Source organism: Brachycentrus maculatus, unplaced genomic scaffold, assembly GCF_059751285.1.
Source record: "Brachycentrus maculatus isolate JH-2025_06_01 unplaced genomic scaffold, ASM5975128v1 h1tg000261l, whole genome shotgun sequence".
Classification (NCBI taxonomy): Eukaryota; Metazoa; Arthropoda; class Insecta; order Trichoptera; family Brachycentridae; genus Brachycentrus; species Brachycentrus maculatus.
In genome coordinates this window covers 1,573,938-1,593,810 of record NW_028281012.1, presented here as the reverse complement: position 1 = coordinate 1,593,810, position 19,873 = coordinate 1,573,938, and the positions used below count along the sequence as shown (strand labels likewise).

The following is a 19,873-nucleotide window of genomic DNA, read 5'->3' as shown; positions in this document are numbered from 1 at the left end:
GGATATATTACATGTTCTGTTATTACACGTTCTTGAAAGGAGTGAGCGATTTGGGCTCCAAAAGATATATATTTTCTTTCAAAGTTCTCTCTTACAAAATTCTTGTGTTTTCAAAATTCTTCATCTTTCAGTTGTGCATGTTTTCGTAATGCCCAGAAAATGTACTACACATTTTCTGGGCATTACGAAAACACGCACAACTCAAAATTGACGATTTTTGATCGACGATCGATATGATGTTGAAAGGAGTGAGTGATATGGATGTAGAGAAAGATAAGGGTGTACCTATATCAGAGTGTGGGGTTCCTTCCTCTCCAGCTACCCCTGCAGGCTAACGGCAAGATTTTTGTAGTAGTATGAATAGTAGGTGGATTTTGAGTTAAAATAAAAATACATAATTTAAATGATGAATAATCTTTATTTTTAGACTACATATTTGAGTATTATTGTTAATGATATACTTATTTTATTATACGATAAACATTTAACAGCTCCATATAACATTGTTTTTAACGTTTGAAAGATTTAAGTAATTAATAAAATATAATTTCTCACAAAACATTTATTTTTATTTAATGGGATTTTAATTGCTTTTCCCATTCTACTTTTTACTATTCGCAATAATGGCTTTGCCGAGTTTTATAAAGAACAAGATAAATATAACGACAAATAAAGGTAGAAATTCTACGTACATTTGTATTTATTAGTTTGAAATATCAGTATATTTTTTTGTATTTATGTATTTTTTTATTATTTTGTTTTAAAATATATATTAGGAAATCTTTAATTGGACATAATAATATTATTTGGTGTCAACATAAATTGTGTATTCTCCTTCATTATTTATAACTTCTTGCCAACGTTTAACAAGTTTTTCAATGCCTGTGGAATAAAAACTTTACGATCTTCAATCAATGAATTTGCCTCTCCATATTCGCGATTCGATGTCATTTTTAATAAGAATATTTAATAATAATAATAATAAAAAATAAAACAAATCATCGATATTTTTCTTTTGAGTCTGGTCTATTATTTAGTCGACTGTCATCGTTTCGTCTGACATCTCATTTTCTCCTGCAACAGAAAAATAAATAAAATATTGTGTAAAATGAAGAAAAAATCCACAGGCATCTTGTCTAGTAATCGGCTGTCCAAACTTAAAACACAGTAAGGGACAATTTTTTTGTAGTATTTTTTTTTGCATTTTTGGACTAAGTAGAATCTACTTAGTCCAAAAATGCAAAAAAAAAACGTACTACAAAAAAAATGTCTCTTACTGTGTTTTGAGTTTGGACAGCCATACTAGCGCGAACAAGCATTTATCAAAAGAAGCGGTAAAATGGAATACAAAGTAATTAAAAAACAGATTATTACGTACTTTCTGCAGTAGGGGGTGTTTCTTGAGGAACGGCATGATTTTCAGGAACTACACGTTCACCCAGAACTGCAACAGTACATAGCGTTTAGTATGAAATTAAAATAATGTAAAGCAGCCAAAAATAATATAATAATCAAAGACCAAAAATAATTCATGAAATAATTCAAATTTATTAAAAAATAAAATAAAAACAGTCAATATGCAAATAAAAAAAAACACTTTAATTAGTACATAGATTTTTAAAAAGTATGAGTATAAAATATATTAAAACGTACTTTCTGCAGCTGGGGTCGTTTCTTGTGAGGAAGGTGCTGTAACGGTATGGGAAGATGGATTTTGTGCATTTAACAGTTGCCGCTGCGAATTAGCGTTTCTCTCCAGTTGGGCGTAATGAAATAGGATATTGTTTATGTCATCCACCTCTCCGCGTAGCAGGTGGATGACCAATTTACGTTTATATACCAGTTCTTCGGGCGAAAGTTCCGTGTTCGGGGTCATAAAATCGATGGTCGCATGATTTCTGTATCTTTCCCCTGGTGGTAGGTCGATTGGCACCATGTTTAGATATGTTCCAGGTAGTTTACAAGACATTAGTTGGAAGCAAAACTCATCGTTTAGGTTTTCGATCCCACTGATTGAAACACCTAGTGTTAAGTAGTCAAATTCCGACAGGGTGAAAAATATACCCTGATCCATGAGCTTGTCATTTATGTAAGTTCCATTTGTTGACTGAAAAAATTATTGAAATTAGAGACTGCAATTGAAGTAAAATATAATATTCTCAATATTATTAATACTTATTTAAAACATTTAATTTGTGGTTAGTCATTTTTACTTATTTTTTTTACAAAAATGTTAATAATATTAATATATAACCACTCACCGAGATTTTTATGTCTACCGGTTTCGAGACGTACCCGTCTCTTTGTCAGGACAATCACTTCTACACCATGCAAACAATCACCACCCTTACCACCATACTACCATTGTTTGCATGCTGTAGTAGTGATTGTCCTGACGAAGAGACGGGTACGTCTCGAAACCGGTAGACATAAAAATCTCGGTGAGTGGTTATGTACTAATATTATTAACATTCTTGTAAAAAAATAAAAGTAAAATATAATTATCGTACTCGTACTATCACCGGCAAAACATTTCTCCTGCACCCAGTTTATACAATTTGCCACATTACACTATCTTCTTATGAACGACCTTTGAATTTCTTATCACGGAAAATGTAAAAAAACTATCTTGTTATTCAAAATATTTCAACTTTCTGATACCTTTCCTTTCACATTGAGATGTTTTTCTATTTTAAGTGAACATGGGTGGTGCACAAGGGTGATTCATTACTCGAATCGCTTACAAATACGAAAATTTGGATTGTATTATATTTCCTGTTCGGCTATTAGCTGGAAATATTGGTCTTTTTTGTTTTTATGAGAAGGTTAGTTCTCCATCAATCCCTGCTTTTAATGGGATTATTTTTTATATCTCTTAAACTAGTACCGTGTGTAGGTGAAGGCGTCTAATTTCACGCACTAGGTGTGACTTTGCGAAATACGTAAGAGGTGAAGAAATTTTTTCAATTATGGCAAATACATGCTATCTTTGCTGTCTTATATACCTTGCACACAGCCTAATTGAGGATGTTTTTATCTATTTCTCTTTGTTTCGTTTCGTGTTTACGTACACCCAAAACGATCTGACTGCGCTCAGGTGCATGTACAGGGTGAAATTAAATAAATATAAGAGCTTACAAACTATCACGGATCCGATGTCGGATAGGTCCTCACCCAGGCTCCTGCAACGCGCCCTGTTGTCTTTGAAAGTAGAAATGTGGGTAAAGCAGTAACATATGAGAGAAGAGAGAATGGAGAGTAAAAGGGACAAAGAAAGATTGAGGGAACTCGAAAGTGAAAGTGAGAGAGAAAGTGGAGAGAATTATAAAAGGAAAGGATAATAGGGATGAGTAGTATAGAAATAGCGGAGGGCTTGGACGTAAACAGTAAAAGAAGAAAGGATGAAAAAATGCCCTCTTCGGAAAATGCAATAAAGGAAGTTATGAGAGATAATGAATGAAAGAAGAATGTGAATGGTACAAATGGTGATACTGAGGAAGTCACTAATCTACCCTGCCGAGAGTTGGTGGAAGTCAGGACTGCGATTCCCTCAGTAGAGAAGATTGTCTCCGGAAACTGGAGAGAAATCCAGACTAAATAGCGACCTAAAAGCGGGGTACACCCAGCCAACGCAGATATCCTGATGGTGGTTGGACAACTGGCCATTCCTTTGGAAAGGCAATTGGTATAGCGAAAACGTTTGGAGACTGAGGTTCGGCTGTTGTCAGCCTGGGGTCTTCATAGGTCCCGGCTACTGGGCTCCAGGCTATCTATTAGTTATGAGGCTGCCCTTAGAACAAGAGAGGGTGTGGAGAAAAGCGTTGAGCCAAAGAGGCCAACTCTTTTGATCTACCCTGCTAATCCGAAAGGAGCTATCTCGGAAAACTTTGCCTGATTGAATAAATACCGACATAAGATTCAAAAAAGAAAAGAAAAGATTTTTTTACTGGACGGGTCCGAATGGAAATCAAGAGTTTCTATACCGGACCTGGGAATATGGTATGAATATAATTTTAGGCATGCGGTAGTTTGACTTGGTTAGATGCGAGGAAATAAGGTGTAGGACGCAGCAACTCTCGGTCACACCTGACGTCAAGAAAAGGCGATTCAGTTGACTAGGTTAGGACTTCGCGTGCCTCCGAGAGCCGCAATCAAGCATTCCTCTCTGACAATGTATCAGGTTCCCGCCACTTAGGACGTCCACTGTTGACAATTCGTTGGCAGATCTCGGCTGAACTTCGGGATATGGAATTAATTTGGAGGGATACTAAGGAGCTGGCAGCCGACAGAAGAGCTTGTAGGCAGTTTATGGATTCCAAAGATCCAAGTAAAGAGTGAATAATTCTACATTTCAGATGGGAAATCATTAATATTTTATGTAATAAAACAATTCTTTTATAAACCCTAAAGAATTATAAATCAAAAATATACTTACACCACAATCTTTTACATACACTGCAGAATCTTCTTCGGTATACACAGCAATGTGTTTTTTGGATATGTAAGTTTGTTGGCATATAATGAAACAACCAGCCATTCTTCCAATGAAGGATATACCATTTTGAATCGGGTGCATCGAGGGATATGATCCCTTCCTCATTAAATACCAATGAGACATACCTTCCATGATAATCTGAAAAGGAAACTCTGTCGTTTACTGCAATATTAGTAGTTACTATTTCAAAGATCAAATGAAGCGCTAACATTTGGTGAAGTGGGCCGCCTCTTAAAACGGAATGCCTCGACGATTATCCCGCTCTTAACCTGTCCACACCCAAGTATTGAAATGACTTCATCATGCCAAATTATGTTCGGTCTTTCTCTGCTTTTATTTCCAACTAAATTTCACACGTAAATTCCTTTCACTGTTATTATCTCATTTATTCGTTTTATATATCCAAACCATCGCAACATACCCTACTTTAAACAATCGATGATGAAAAATAATCGATTTACATAATCGACGATTCTCGGCTTTGCATTCTTCTCTTCTCCATTCGGACATTTACCATTATTTCGTGGTAAGGAGCGAGAGACGCTTAAAGCCCGTATGTGGTCAGTGATGGTAGAAAACGCGATATGTTAAAAAGCGTTTTTGAACACTGGTGGTAGAGAGTTTAAAAATGGTATTTCGGACACTGGTGGTCGAAAGCGGAAAACGCTTTAAAGAGTTTTTTTGCATACTGATTATAGTTAACGAAAGACGCTTCAAAGCTTTTATTTTTATTTGCATACAAACAGTAGAGAGTGGGATATATAAAACGCGTTGGATAGATCAGTTACGAGAAATGTGTTATCTTATTGTTATCTGTGAAGCAAAAATAAGGCGTCAACACTTGTGCTGAGGCACCATTAATTGTAGAGTTGTGACTAGTGAATAACACTTACTTATTCGGTACCCGATTAAGAAGATATTCATTCATTTTTTCAGTTACATTTCTTTCCAGCTCATGTTTTTTTAAATGTTAAATTGTCAAATATATTAGGAGAAGAAATACGCAATACGCAACTTTATTTACGCTCTGATAAGCGTAGGCTTTAAATAATCGAATCCAAAAACCGATTTAAATAACGACTTATTTTAAAGACGTCGTTTTAAAATCGTTATTTTAATTCGATCACCCATGTCTATTGGTGATACGTCTACAGCTCCTGCCATCTGACCCCACGGTCTGATTTCAGACTGTGGTCATAAACTATTAAATACAATAGCTGCAAGATAAACATTTTGTTTTTATCTTCACATAATAAAAAAAGTAGCGATAATGTTTTCATGAAGACGTTTTCTATTTTTGATTCTGCGTACATTCCATTTTAAAATTATTTTTGTCGGCATATATGGCTGAATATATGCATGTAGGGGAAGCTAGGAGTGACACGTTTCATCATCTCTGCCTACCCTTTCGGTGAAACAGCGTGATAGTAGCAGTAGTAAAAAAATATTACGAATTTCTAACAAAATAGCTATCATTGTAAGATATATATTTTCAAATTGATCTCTGTTTAAAAAGTTATTTGTTTTATATTTTTTCGACGATAGGGAATATTTTAATATATTATCTGCACCTAATGGTGCATACGACACTATATTGTATGGATGTAGTGTTATCTTGATGGTTAATTATACCAATCCAGAGCGATATTGAATAATTATTTGAGTGAAAAACTACTAAAAATTATTTCGGCCTCTTTTTGAATCGATCCCGGGATTTATAAAACCCGGGAAGATTCCAAAAAATAACATTTAACTTTGAATATCATTAATTCAAAATATAAAATTTTGTGTCGAGATCACAATAAAAGGATTCAAGAAGAAAAGCCCAGAAGTTATATGTATCTTCCGTGTAATGTAATTTCGCGTGCGAATCAGAATTGATGCACGTTTTGCAACGTGGATTGATAAAGAAAAAACTGCTTGGGAACAATGTATAACATATTAACAATCCATATTGCAACAAAGTAAAAATAATACAAATTTTCCTACTAAAATAGAAAACACTCACCAAACGGTTACGCACGTTTAAATTACGTGTTTTTAGAATATACGTTGCACAAATACAAAGTACAGGACCCCACAAGTAAAATCAAATCTCAAAATTATTCCTGGCGATAACACTACTAACTTAAACATAACGCGGGAAAGCATTGCCCACAACAAGCTACTTCATATAATCTCGAACTATTTAGAAAAAATAAACTAAGTACTTAACTAGCCTGGAACCAAAGACTATATCCTACCAGAAAAAAAACCTAGTTCACTCGCTTAGAATTTTAGCAATAGCGTAATGCACAAATATTGTTGGCTTTTATTTTTCAGATATTATTTGCTTTCCTGTGTAAAGGATCATCTGCAAGGCGTTTGGTGGATTGATTATAATTTTTGATTGATTGATTATAAGTTTTGTTCACAAATACACCGCTCAGAAATATTTATTAAACGCGTAAAGGTTAAATACATAAATAACGTGATTAATAATCGATACTCAGTATTGAAGTGTTATCAAGTCGTGATAAAAAAATTAAAAAATGTTTTGTTAAACTTTTATTTTTAACTTTTTTCTCATTACTGGATAAGGGTCAAAAAAGAAAAAGAAATGGAAAGAAGCATCAGATTTTAAAGAATGATACGTTCCAATTTACTTGGCGACCTCATTTTTTGAATGACTTCAACTCCCCCAAAGGATACCAAACGAGAAAGTGTCATGAAGGAATTTTTTTGGCAGACAGGCCCTTGCTTAGTTTCGTAAACACAGTTCAACGAAAACCATAGATGTTCCATCTAGCGAAGTTTATTGTCTATCGACTTGAAAGTCGTATTATTTCTATGATCTTGTCAGACGCCCGATTTGTAATGGTCAAATTAGTTAATCTTTGGTAATGGTGGGTGGGTTACGCGCTGTCGATATAGTCTTTGCGCGGATTTTAACATCGTCGCTTGCTCGAATTCATCTTGATCTTCCTTATATTACTGCGTTTATTATTTGATCTGTGATTTAGGTGACCTATATCAATGCCTGTTACTGTGGGAACGAGAGACAAGTAAGTCTTATCTTCTATCGTCTTTTAAATCATTTCTTTACACGACGTATATTGTAAATTGAAAGGAACTTATTTATTTCCTTCATGCTGAAGTCGAATTCATTTAAACGGAAAACCTCTATAAATTGCTCGAAATTTTATTTATAAATTTCATTATATCCTTAGAACATCATATTTTTACCATTGCTTTTCTTTTATTTATTGGTCGATTGCATTAAACCACCCACTAATATACCTAACAATGAATGAACTTGACATAGGTGGATGTTTTTATTAGTTCAATTTTACGCTTTCAGTTGGTTCTTGCGTTCAAAGCACAACACATGAGTGAATCTTTGTTATATTTATAATAAACTCGATTACTGGAATCTTATTAATCTTTCCGCGAGATACGTTATTATTAGGTATCCTGTGTTTGATTTATATGCGTATAATTTTCACAGACAGTTTGTTTACAAAAATTATCTTCATACTTGTTTACCCATGTCCTTGTAAATATATACTTGGCCACTGCAACAAACAAACTTTGTAAAAACAAAGTTAACCTTCTTGTCAACAAATATTTTATTTTTAATTGTTTCATTGAAACATGTACTATCAGCGTAATCGGCTAATCTGTCAAACATATTTTACTACCTTTTGGAAGACTCCAAACCTCAAAAACATGTTTAATAAGTATACCTGTCGTATTGGATGCCAAAATTTTGTGCCATTCCATTTTCACCCGATCTGAGCCTCTACTCAAAGATTTCTCCCAAATCAGTATTATGGGTCTCAAATATCAGATTTTTTTAAAGGTAAAATAGAAATTAGTATGCTTTATTTTATTAAAATAGTTTTATTACATGGAAATTCAGCCGAATCATTTAAAAATTTTCAATAGCCTTAGAAAATTATCAAATTTACCTTCTCCTACTTCAAATTTAGTCATAATTGATAAATAAGTGCGCTGGGCCAAGTATGTAAAGTTTAATGAACACGTGTTTCCAACGAAATAAAAAAAGTCTATTAGTGGACTATCTGTTTTCGTTTCTGCGCCTCTTGTTTAAATAAAATCATTGCTATCATGGATCTGTAACTCTGCAATTAATATTATGATTATTTTAGGTTTCAAATGAAAAATGATCCTTATAAGGATATTCACAAGTCACCCATATTGAGTTCCAAAGATGTACATTTTTTGTCCCAAGCGAGCGAGTTGGACAGTGGTATGTATTTTTTTTTTAACATTGCTTTATTGTGATTTCGATGTTTTCATTTAAAAATATTTTTCTGTTGGGTTTCTTTGTAAGACTGCAACAATTTTTACCCATTTTTGACTATAGCTTCGTTTGGAATGAAACGATCATTTTCTTGAAGTCCTGATTGAGTGGCATTGTTTACCTATATGTAGCATTACGCACCTTATTTTAGGAGCGGCGCATACATATCCCCCTGAGAATCGGAGATTAATGTCAGGGATAGTGTACATCCTTTTCACCTCATCATTCATATACTTGGTGGCCAGTCCGTGGATTGGTTGGGATGGTTCCATCGCCCAGCAAACTCTCGTCACTGTCTGTAGTACAGCGGCTATTACAAGGTGGCCCTTTAGAAAGTCGATACTAAAATTTGCACCACGCGGAAGAGCCCACAAGTGGCAGGTCAGTAACTACTTACAGATGGATATTTCTATTCATTCCTATGTTCTATGAATGATACTATATCAACGTGCCCTACGTAAAGTGCTCTAACTACATTTTTGTCAATTTTGAGATATTTGGTGTACGTTATCAACATACCGTTATCTACAAATATAAATAAACAAAAAAAAATATTCAAAATAAATTATGCCTAGTTTTCATGCGTATAAGACGCTATCTACATCGAATTCTCTAAATGCACTGAACTTCTAAAACGCTAACTACTTAATTTTGACAATGCATAAAGTTTTAAAACGATTTAATACATTATTTTATTGTGTTTTTGAATGTATAATACTAGTTTAGAATTTCAGATAAAACCGTTAATTAATTAAAAAAATATGTTGATAAAATCTTCTAATCTCTCTCCTGTAAAGTAACAGATTTGCAGATAGAGTACTTTACGTAGGGGCCGTCAATATGATCAAGCACTATTATTACTATTATTACGATAAACTATTGAATACAAAATAATAAAAAAGTATATTCCTGCTATGGTCAAAAAAATCTACAGAAAAAACATCACTTTTGATAGTGATATATAAATATATGAATATACATACACTTAAATATATATGACTAAACTAATGCTCCCTTTTCCCTAAATACGTAATTTATTTTTGTTTGTGTTAATTTTTATAGATTCCAAATAATTTAATAAATTTGTTTCAGATTATTTTGTATTGCCTGGTACCATGGAGAATGTTGAGCAGATCGTGGGGTAAAATAGCAGGTATTGCATTGCTTATTTTAAAACTAATTATTTGGGAAAACAATATGTATATTTATATATACAGCTACGGACACAAAAACCATCGCACTTGCTAAAAATGAGAAAATCGTCTATAATTAATAAAACTTTATGTAAAAATCGTTCTTTTTCAATTAATCAATGTATCTGATGAATATTCTTTACTTTTCGGTATTAACAAGAGTTTATTCTTCTGCGTTGAAAATAAAAATCAATTTTATATTTCAAGTAGCAGATTACCTGACCCTCGGCCGCATAACGGTTGATTTGGGGTATAGTGTCTGAAATTATTATTGAAATATGTTAATTTTTGATTGTTTATATTTTGATAAAAGGTTAATATTTCTCTATTTTAAATATAGTAAATTTTAAATTAAAACAAGCTTACTAGGTTTTAAATAATATAATATTTTGTTTTAACACTCTTATTTTTAATAATCATTAAAATTCTTTTATTAATGCAATAATATAATAGAATATAATTTTTTTTTAAACATTTTGATTTTTCATACTCCAATCAACATTTTTTAATTCGTGGATATTATTTGCCTTTTTTTGCAAGTTTTCGGTTCTAAATAGCCCATAAATTTTCTATTGGGTTCACATCGAGACTGTTTCCGGGCCAAATAAGAGATTTAACTCCAGAAAAATTCTTGAATGAAATTATTTATAAGATAAACCCTATTTTTTATGAAAAAAATAGAAGGAGGACCCAAACCATGAGCTGTCATACACACTCATATCATAACGCAGGGTGAATGCTTGACACTTCGATAGATGCACTTGGGAAGAAATCCTTCCCCAGATTTTCGGCGCAATACTTTCTTCCATCTGGGTCAAATAAATTAAACTTTGATTTTTCGGACAATCTGACCTTCTACCAATCCTCCAAGGTTCAATTTTTTTGTTCTTTCGTCCAATTTAACCGAGCCTTTTACGTTTTCTCCATTGAGAATCGTCTTTTCGTCAGACTCCGCGTGTGAAAACTAAATTCTAATAGTCTTCTGGACACGGTTTTCACAGAAAATACCTTGTTGTGTGTTTTGGGTGTCGTTAAAAAACGATTTTCACTGACCAATTCTTCATATGGTCCTCTCTAGAAGAAGTCACGTCTTCCACCGCTTCCTTTTTTCCGGTCTAGATTCATTTTCTTGAAAAAAAATTGTTAGACTCCTCACAGTATATTAAGAGCACCCAACTCATGGAGAAAATTCATGTTATGAAATGTTTTCCTTCCGCAATGTGATGATATTCCATTTGATCGCGGCACTATTTTATCTCAGATCTTCCCATGATTTTTATGTAATGTTTACGTTAACACCAGTAAAACAAGACTGGTGTAATATTTAAAACTTTAAGTTTTGTAGAAAGATAACCGATAATATCCTTAATGCGATGTACAAAAGAAACATTTATAGAAAAATAATTTCTTACAAGATCTGGTTCAGCAAAGTCAAGGGTTGCGGAAACAGATAAGTGAGATGGTTTTTGTGTCCTTAGCTTATATTTATATAAATAATAAAAGACTGACAAAAACACTAACAATATTGCATCTGCTTATAAACTTTCTGTTTTGCTATTTAAATTTGCGAATAAAATATGTGCGTAAAGTTGCGTGATTTACCAATTGCAAAATATTTTTATCTGTTTTTTTTTTTTGGCATTATAAGCGACAGTTAGTGTTACATTTCTGTGAAAATTTTTGTTTTTTCAATATGTACTTAAGAAAACACAAGTTTTCCAAAATGAATATACATATTAGTAACAAATACAGATTTCCTGGGAGTCTAATCCATAGGAATTGTACAGATACCTAAAGCCAAGAACTGATCACCTTGCGTTCATGTCATTAACAATTAAAATAACACTGCATTGTATCAAATGCACCACAGGGTGTTAGAAGAAGGAAGAATAAAAATCCACAGGCTGTGACTTGTGTACATAATTTCTTGTTTCCTGTTTGAGTTGATTAATATATTGTTAAATATTATCATTTTTCATTTCGTTATTTACTGTTCACATCTGTAAAAACATATATTTTTTTACACATGCAGGAATTGGAAAGTTAGGTTGATTAATATAATTTTTTTTTTAATTTATCCGTTTTAAAAAATTAATAGATCGCAATTGTTGCTTATTTCGGTCCACTTTTATATGGCTCTCAGTAGTTTATTTTTATTGTGTTTGCAGATTTCTATTTGTATTACCAAGAGAAAATTACGTAATTGTTGAAATAATGTTTAAACTTCATTATATTTATCACTTACTGATAACTATAATGATAGCAGTGGTGTGACTATTCTGTATTATGTTGTGTATCACAGCTGTGATTTAATTCAAGTTCCTTATATTTATTATGTTAATTAGTCATTGCCAATTAATCTTATCTTGGTGAGTGTTTATTGATGCTGTTAGCATGAATCCTTGCAGAGCAATCACTCATGTGAGGGTTACTGTTTTATCTGATGTTTATCAGAGTTTCATTTGTCAAATAGGGTATTATCGAGGGATAACACATGGTGTTTTAGAATAGCACTTGCTTCTTCTTCTATTGTGCCTCCACATTGAAGGTCCATTTTTCATTATGGCAATTTTTGCTTTGTCTCTAGACACTTTAAACACTGATTAAGTGCTACAAGGGAATCACTACCAAGTTATTTAGCCAGGATACATATCCTCTTCCTATTCTGCGTTTACCTTCCACTTTGTCTTGTAAACTAATAAGGATAATTTTGTTTTCGCTCCCCTACTGAAATATATCTGTATTTTTTGAATTGGTTACGTTATTGTAACAAATTTTATGATAGTTATTAATATATATATTATTTATTTTAACAATTGTGGCCCAGGGACTTAAGGAGATGGGGGGGAGGGAAATAAGATGTTAACCCAGTAAAAATAATTTTTGATAATCTATAAAGTGTAATTTTTGTAAAATTCTGCCACAAAATATTTTAAATTCCATCAAGAAGTCATCACATTATTCTTTCAACGTTTCCAGTAATGCATTCTTTGTTATAATATCGCACAATAGGTCATTATGATTCTTTCAGTAGTGTTGAAACCCATTATTCTGGAATAATGGAATTAATGATAAGGTTGGTGGTATTTATAGTGCACCTTTGAAATGCCACTGTTTATCAACAACCATATGCATGTAAGACTGCGCATAAAACTATTATTTTTCCCTTCATTACCAATTTATAAAAGTAAATTGGATATATTTCTTATGACAGATAACTTAATTACACTCTCCTTATCATTCATCGTTGTTTTTTTTGTGCAATACCAAAAAACACTACTTCTTGAAAAAGTGTTTAAAAAAAAGTGGTTTTACACAAAATGAGCGATGAATGATAAGGACAGTTTTTTTATGACCATACCATAAAGTTAACAATGCTTTTAATATAGAAAAAAGATACTTTTGTATACATGTTTTTTTTATAAAAATGTTAGTAATATTAGTAAACTCACTTAATTTTTTTGTCTACCTGTTTGGAAATGTACCCGTCTCTTCGTCAGGACAATCACTACAACAGCATGCAAACAATACTACACGTCACAGCTAATTCTACAGCATTGATTTTTTTTAGCTATTTTTACCAGGTTCAACCCTTCTGAATTCAATAAAATTATTTGAAACCCCTCAGTTTCACTCAAATCACGTTTTTTTGGAATTTTAATATAAAATAATGAAAGCTTAAATGAAAAGTACAATTTTTTTTTTTACTTTTTCACTGGTTAAAATAACTGGAGAGCAATGTTTCACATATAAAACTGACCCTTGAAGTTAGTAAAAAGAGTGTTTTTAAATAAACCACGCCCCTAACTGTCGTAGGTCGGGATAGCAGGTAATAAGTAGTAGGTAAAATCCATCAAAATATGTTACAATCCGAAAAGTTTTCAAGAATTCAAAGAGTCGCAGTATTTAAAGACATAAACCATTTCTGTAGGGGGGTATCTAATACATTTGGCCACCACTGTAAATGTGTGAATAGTGCTATTGTAGTGACGTATTGTTTGCACTGTGGTGATTGTCCTGACGAAAAAACGGGTACGTTTCAAAACAGGTAGACAAAAAATCCCCGTGGGTATATACTAATATTACTAACATTTTTGTAAAAAAAAATATATAAAGTAGAAATGACTAACGGCAATGTAAATGCTTAAAATATTAAAATAATATTGGGAACAAAATAGATCATTCAATATTTGTTATTCTTACTAGATAACCTGGTAAACTTCGTACCATCTAAAATTGATTTGATTATAACTGTTTTATAAGCGATTATCAATCCTAATCAATTTTTCAACTCCAATTCATTGAGATGGATAATATTGGCCTTGTGACGGTTGACATTGTTCATAAACTTTTTCATAGCCAGTCTCGTTCCATTGCATAGTCGGGGTTGATTGACATTACGTAACATGATTACTTTTAACTGCATATTGTGAGGTGGTAGGTAATCCAGGCAATTCCAGCGAATTCAGTGGGATAGTTGACTATCTCATCCTGGTTGATTGTGTCAACTAATTTGGAATGAAATTTTGAATAGTCTCGTTGAAATCATTGACATCTTAGTTTTTTTCCGCCAATATGGCTTATCTGCTCAGCCAATTATGGTTTTTGAAGTTCTATTCAGGTATATTGACACTACTCTGAATGAAAACTATATCTACAAATGTAATTTCTAAATCTACGTAATCTTATGCAGGTTTTTTGTACACCTATCTGCACCCAAATAGTGTATGGCACCCTATAATTGTATGGCATAGGATAAATGCGGTGTTAGCCTCAAAGTAATTATACGAAGGCAACATGATCAGTCTTGCGCCCCAGATCTGAGCGAGGAGTGGAAGGTATTCGAATTAGAATACGGATGACATAAGTGAGGGACATTACTTCTGTAGGGAGGACGAGTAATTGTCTGGGAAAGGATAATAGCGAAAATGGGCATGGTAGCAGGTTTACACATTTACAAAGTGGAGGTTTTCATGGGGAGACGCACGACTATTATGTGTTGTCTCGCAATACATGAGATTCCAGTCTGTCGCACAACAGTTGTTTGTCATGACTACAGGGGGAATTCTATTTCAAATAAAAATTTGCAGATACAGAATTGAGTCAGCACAGCGTTCATGTACCAAATGTCATGAATAAAGTATACATGAGGTCACTTCTTCCATTGTAAACTCATTTTATTAGTGATGAAACATTTTGCTTTTTTGTTTTACAATTTAACTGTAAGCGCTCGTGGAATGAGTCCCCTTTAGAAATCACCGCCTTATATATTGTTATCCTTTGTAGCTCTTTACGTCCCAAAGCTGGCGCGGCCTCTTGTTTACGGAGTGTACTGCAAGATGTTCGGTGTAGATACGGCAGAAATGGAAAAACCTCTCAACTACTACACTACCATTTCCAACTTTTTCACAAGGTAATTTCCATCATTACACGAAGCCCTGGAATCATTTATTTTAAGACCGATTTTCATATTATGTTTGTTAATTTTCAATTTCAGAAAATTGAAGATAGATGCCAGATTGATTGAGACATGTGGTTTGTTGACATCTCCGTGCGATGGCACCATCGTTCATTGTGGCCCCATTTCTGACAAGTATATCAAAAAGGTAATAGATAATCACCTCAAATGTGCAATACATTTATTGCAGTAGCGGTCCAATATGCTAATTGTAAAATTCATGTATCGATCCCAACCTTTTGCTTCCTCTTTGTGGTTTTCAATGATAAACTATTTGAGCTCCCTTCGTATTATAATCAAAATAACCATTAAAATAAATTAGGTATTTTTTTATTGATGAGTTATTTTATGTTAAATGATCATTCTTGATTATGTATGCTGAAATCTTGAGTCTTTTTACATAGATTTTAGAGAACTTGACGTATATGGAATTTTAAAATTATAGAAGCAGTTTTTCCCATAAAAACTACTAGACTTAAAAAGTTAATTACTGTTTTCTATAACTTACGATATCAAATTTTGTTTCCTAGTTACTGAATGCTTTGTAACATATCGCTCACTCCTTTCAACAACATCATATATAAAAAAACTTGATTTTTGTTTAAGAATACAATAAAATGTATTAAAAATACATATCAAGCCACTTATTTAACTTTATACTGTGCAACATATCTTTTTAGGTAAAACCTGAAGGTTTTTAGTATATTTAAAAAAAAATTCTTCAAAACCTTTTCTTCAAAATGCAAAAACAATACTTTCTGCCCTGTAGCGTGTAAATATTAAGTAAAAAATATGCCTTTTTTTCTGGGATATAGAACATTTTCTGGGCATTCCGGAAACATGCACAACTGAAAATTGTCGATTTTTGATATATGACGTTGTTAAAAGGAGTGAGCAATATGTATTATTATAAGCATTTAAGTGTCGGTCCATTATTAACCTGAGCTCTAATATTGCTCCCCTTGTGCCTTGTTTTGTCTCTAAATCCGTATTTACTTATTTAATAATTATGTTTTAGGTAAAGGGATTAGATTATTGCGTAGAAACATTTCTCGGTGTACAACCCAACCGACAGAGCTTGAACTGGATGCAAAATCAAAACCCAATGTCCCAACAATATAAGACCTGCATGTACCAATGTGTCATTTACCTTGCACCAGGAGATTATCACAGGTGAGAACTATGTGTACTACTACTACCATCATGTCATTTCTCTGCAGAGGTGGGCAGAGAGGATGGAATGCCACTCTTGTCTGTCCCGATAAACACCACTAGTTTCCAGTTTATTCATACATCTAGTCACACATGTCTTCCAATTATGTTAATTTTTCATGTAACCAGATTTTTGGTTCTGATTGACGTGGTCATGCCGAGTATTTCTCTGCCTAAAATACGGCCAGCGCGCCTCATATGGCTCTGCAAAGATTTTCATCACGCTGTCCAAAAATTTCACATTTCTGCATATAAATAATTCATATAGGAAAAGGCCTTGTAACGGTTCGCATACGACAGATGCAGCGCGGCGCGGCTTTCAAAGTGGGAAATAATATTTATATCCTTTAACTTTTTTTTTTATTTCGTTATAAATTCACATAAATGTATTGCCATTTTTTCGTACTTTCGTACAAAATTTAATGAGTTTTTAAAAAAAGTCGGTGACCACTGAAATAAGGGATCACATTTCATAGCATTCACTTTGCCTTTTTTACTTGGACTTCTATTTTTCTTTGAAAACATACTTACTAGATACTATAATTATTGCGCTTGTTCCAGAAATTTAACATGTACATAAATACATCATGCATTCTGTCCCTATCGAACGCCACCTTTAACTGCGTACATCACAAATTCTCGACACTACATATTGTGAATCCTCTCCTGGTCGCCAACAACACTATCTGCATACAGCAAGCACATAACTAACATATTTGCCATTCTTGCTCCGATTCCCATACTTTGGTAAATAGTAAACATGTAATTTAGTGTATATTTTTACAAATTAATAGAGAAAATTACATTTGGTTGCAGGTTTCACTCGCCGTGTGATTGGATGGCACTTCAAAGGTTGCATTTCTGCGGACAGCTCTTATCTGTCGCACCCAAAGTAGCGCGGTGGTTACCCAACCTGCTGGCTCTAAATGAGAGAGTCGTGTATGTCGGCCAGTGGGAACATGGCTTCTTCAGCTACACTCCAGTCGGTAAGTTATGTCACCTCTCGCTTCCTGTAGTTATGTTCATCGTTTACTTGGCCCTTCAGATACAAATGTGCCGCAATTTGTGGTATATATTTGGCTGCCGCTGTTTGTTGCATATCTAAACTTCGTTAATATCACAGGTTATATGTTTAAGGTTAATGTAAAACCTTGCATTTACTGGTTAATCCTTCCTCTAATGTTAAATAAATGTTCGAGTATGCGTCCTATCCTTTTCTGCCTACTTTTCCTTTCCATTTCTTTTCCCATAGAGCAGTAATGTCTTTCACTCTGAATTCCTTCTTGTAAATCATCTTGTAAATCCCTTCAAGTCTATTCCACTCTGTGTTTCCTCCTTGCATTCATATAATTAACAATCGATATAATCAACACCGCGTCGATCTGATGCAGTGCCCTATACACCATTGCGGTTGCGAGAGAGATAAGAAGAATATCTTAAAAATTAAATAAACATTGAAAATAACATGATTTGTTGAGAAAGTAACATATCTTGCTAGAGAAATGTGCCTCTGTATGTATTTGGAATGCAACATCCAATTGAAATATTGTATTTATCTAATTTCAGGGGCAACGAATGTCGGTTCGATTATCGTTCATAAAGATAAAACATTACAAACCAATAAGATTTGGCAACGCACCAACGTGAACTACAAACAATTTTCTTCAAGATACGAGTTAGTTAGGGGGGAAGAGATGGGTCTCTTCTCAATGGGATCCACCATAGTGTTGATATTCGAGGCCCCAGAGAACTTTCACTTTACGTGTCGCGAGAATGACCGTATCAAGCTCGGGAGCTGTCTAGGAGGGCTGGACTTCCTGTCGTCTTCTTCGCACAACTCGCTCAATTCCTTGGATGATGACACTTCGGATATCGACTACAATGAATACGTCATGGATTACAAATTTGGAGGTTCTGAGAAAGTTTTAGTAGCCTAATATTATTCATTTGTTAGAGATCTGATATAGTGGAACCATCCTCATCGGATTAATATTTTAATTTATAACTATTTTAAATTAATTTAAATTTTGAAGCAGTTTTTCTTATCTTCTTATCTACGGACCCCTGTCATGACAAATGAACATATATGTAATCAGAACAAGTTCCACGTAAATTTGATAATTTAGTTATTTACCATAATAGTGTTTCTTTTAATGTTATGCTTGCACTACAATGCAATTAAGTACTTATTAATGATCAAGATATATTTTTTGTCAAATTATGCCTATACAAATGACTACAAAAACAAAAAAGGTTAAAAATTCCCCTTTTGTTTACTTTTTTCTAGAACTGTGTAAGCAGACACAAGCATTTATTCAAACTGACAATGGTAAAACTTATTTGCAAGTAAAATTTTAAAAGAAACTTATAGACTGTAACAGAACATCTCAATTTGTTTGGTCTGAGTGAATAACTTTAAAACTTTTTTAATGTTATGCATGAAGTGTCTCATAATCATAACAAAGTTAGATAATATTTGCTTTTCACCCTTAGATAACTATAGTTTTGACTTTACAATTTGAAATCTGTTCACTGTAGAACATTGCATAATAGATGTTAAGATGAGTATTTCTTTGGAGCAAAAGGAACATTCCGTGTAATGCATTTAGTCAACGGGAGTCCGTGGTAAAGTTGGCTAATAACGGCTAGTATAATGTAAAATGTACAATAATATTAATGGAATTATCTAATTCAGGGTAAACTACCTGACGGATATTCTTTACATTGCATATTTGGTAAACATTCACCCAATGAGACACTTGATGCACCAGATGTAAAGTTCTGCCGTATGCTTATGTGAATTTTAAAAATATTGAGTGATGGCTGTGACTAAATATTGTCATTATTTTTTAAGAATTTAATAATATTAATATCTGCAACATTTTGATATGTGGCCACCCCTGATCCAGTTCTTAAAATTTCAAATAAAATATTTGAGCCATAGTCTAGTTACCAAACAAAGGTCTCCAAAGGTAGCAGGTCTTGCGGAAATTTATAAATGCCTAGTAAATGTGACGTAAGTTTGTGCTTGTATTTTCGAATATATTGTAAATCGTTGGGATGTTTCCAACATGTTTTATAATATGATTACAGAAATTCATCCACAATGTTGCCTTACTTATGTAACTTCCATATATGTATATATAGTTGTGATTAATTGCAGCTTAGGCGTGTTTAAGCACTTGTGGTATAGTTTCACGAGTATTTGT

The 19,873-nt window shown here is 33.2% G+C and overlaps 2 protein-coding genes across 2 annotated transcripts; one reads left to right on the top strand and one right to left on the bottom strand.

The window, feature by feature from the left end:
* Positions 1-436: 436 nt before the first annotated feature.
* On the bottom strand, positions 437-6,643 carry LOC148305822 (centrosomal protein of 170 kDa protein B-like). Its single transcript, XM_088266093.1, has 5 exons — positions 6,504-6,643; positions 4,436-4,633; positions 1,654-2,107; positions 1,379-1,444; positions 437-1,074 (listed from the first exon to the last, which is right to left on the bottom strand). Exons 2-5 carry the CDS (start codon positions 4,625-4,627, stop codon positions 1,034-1,036), a joined length of 753 nt encoding a protein of 250 aa, XP_088122219.1. The 5' UTR covers positions 4,628-4,633; positions 6,504-6,643; the 3' UTR covers positions 437-1,033.
* Positions 6,644-7,326: 683 nt separating this feature from the next.
* Positions 7,327-19,582, top strand: LOC148305821 (phosphatidylserine decarboxylase proenzyme, mitochondrial-like). The gene is made up of 9 exons (XM_088266091.1): positions 7,327-7,539; positions 8,647-8,747; positions 8,953-9,182; positions 9,894-9,954; positions 15,281-15,407; positions 15,492-15,600; positions 16,471-16,625; positions 17,481-17,650; positions 18,231-19,582. The coding sequence occupies exons 1-9, from the start codon at positions 7,511-7,513 to the stop codon at positions 18,599-18,601; spliced, it is 1,353 nt and encodes a 450-aa protein (XP_088122217.1). The 5' UTR covers positions 7,327-7,510; the 3' UTR covers positions 18,602-19,582.
* Positions 19,583-19,873: the final 291 nt, after the last annotated feature.

Bases quoted from the DNA above. Each gene is read 5' to 3' on its own strand.
- LOC148305822 (XM_088266093.1), bottom strand. From the start codon at position 4,627: ATGGAAGGTATGTCTCATTGGTATTTAATGAGGAAGGGATCATATCCC. The intron at 1,445-1,653 runs GTACGTTTTAAT...GTACTGTTGCAG, and splicing joins AACGACCCCAGCTGCAGAAA to TTCTGGGTGAACGTGTAGTT. The intron at 1,075-1,378 runs GTACGTAATAAT...TTTCTGTTGCAG, and splicing joins AACACCCCCTACTGCAGAAA to GAGAAAATGAGATGTCAGAC.
- LOC148305821 (XM_088266091.1), top strand. From the start codon at position 7,511: ATGCCTGTTACTGTGGGAACGAGAGACAA. The intron at 9,955-15,280 runs GTATTGCATTGC...TATCCTTTGTAG, and splicing joins ATCGTGGGGTAAAATAGCAG to CTCTTTACGTCCCAAAGCTG. The intron at 15,408-15,491 runs GTAATTTCCATC...TTTCAATTTCAG, and splicing joins ATTTCCAACTTTTTCACAAG to AAAATTGAAGATAGATGCCA.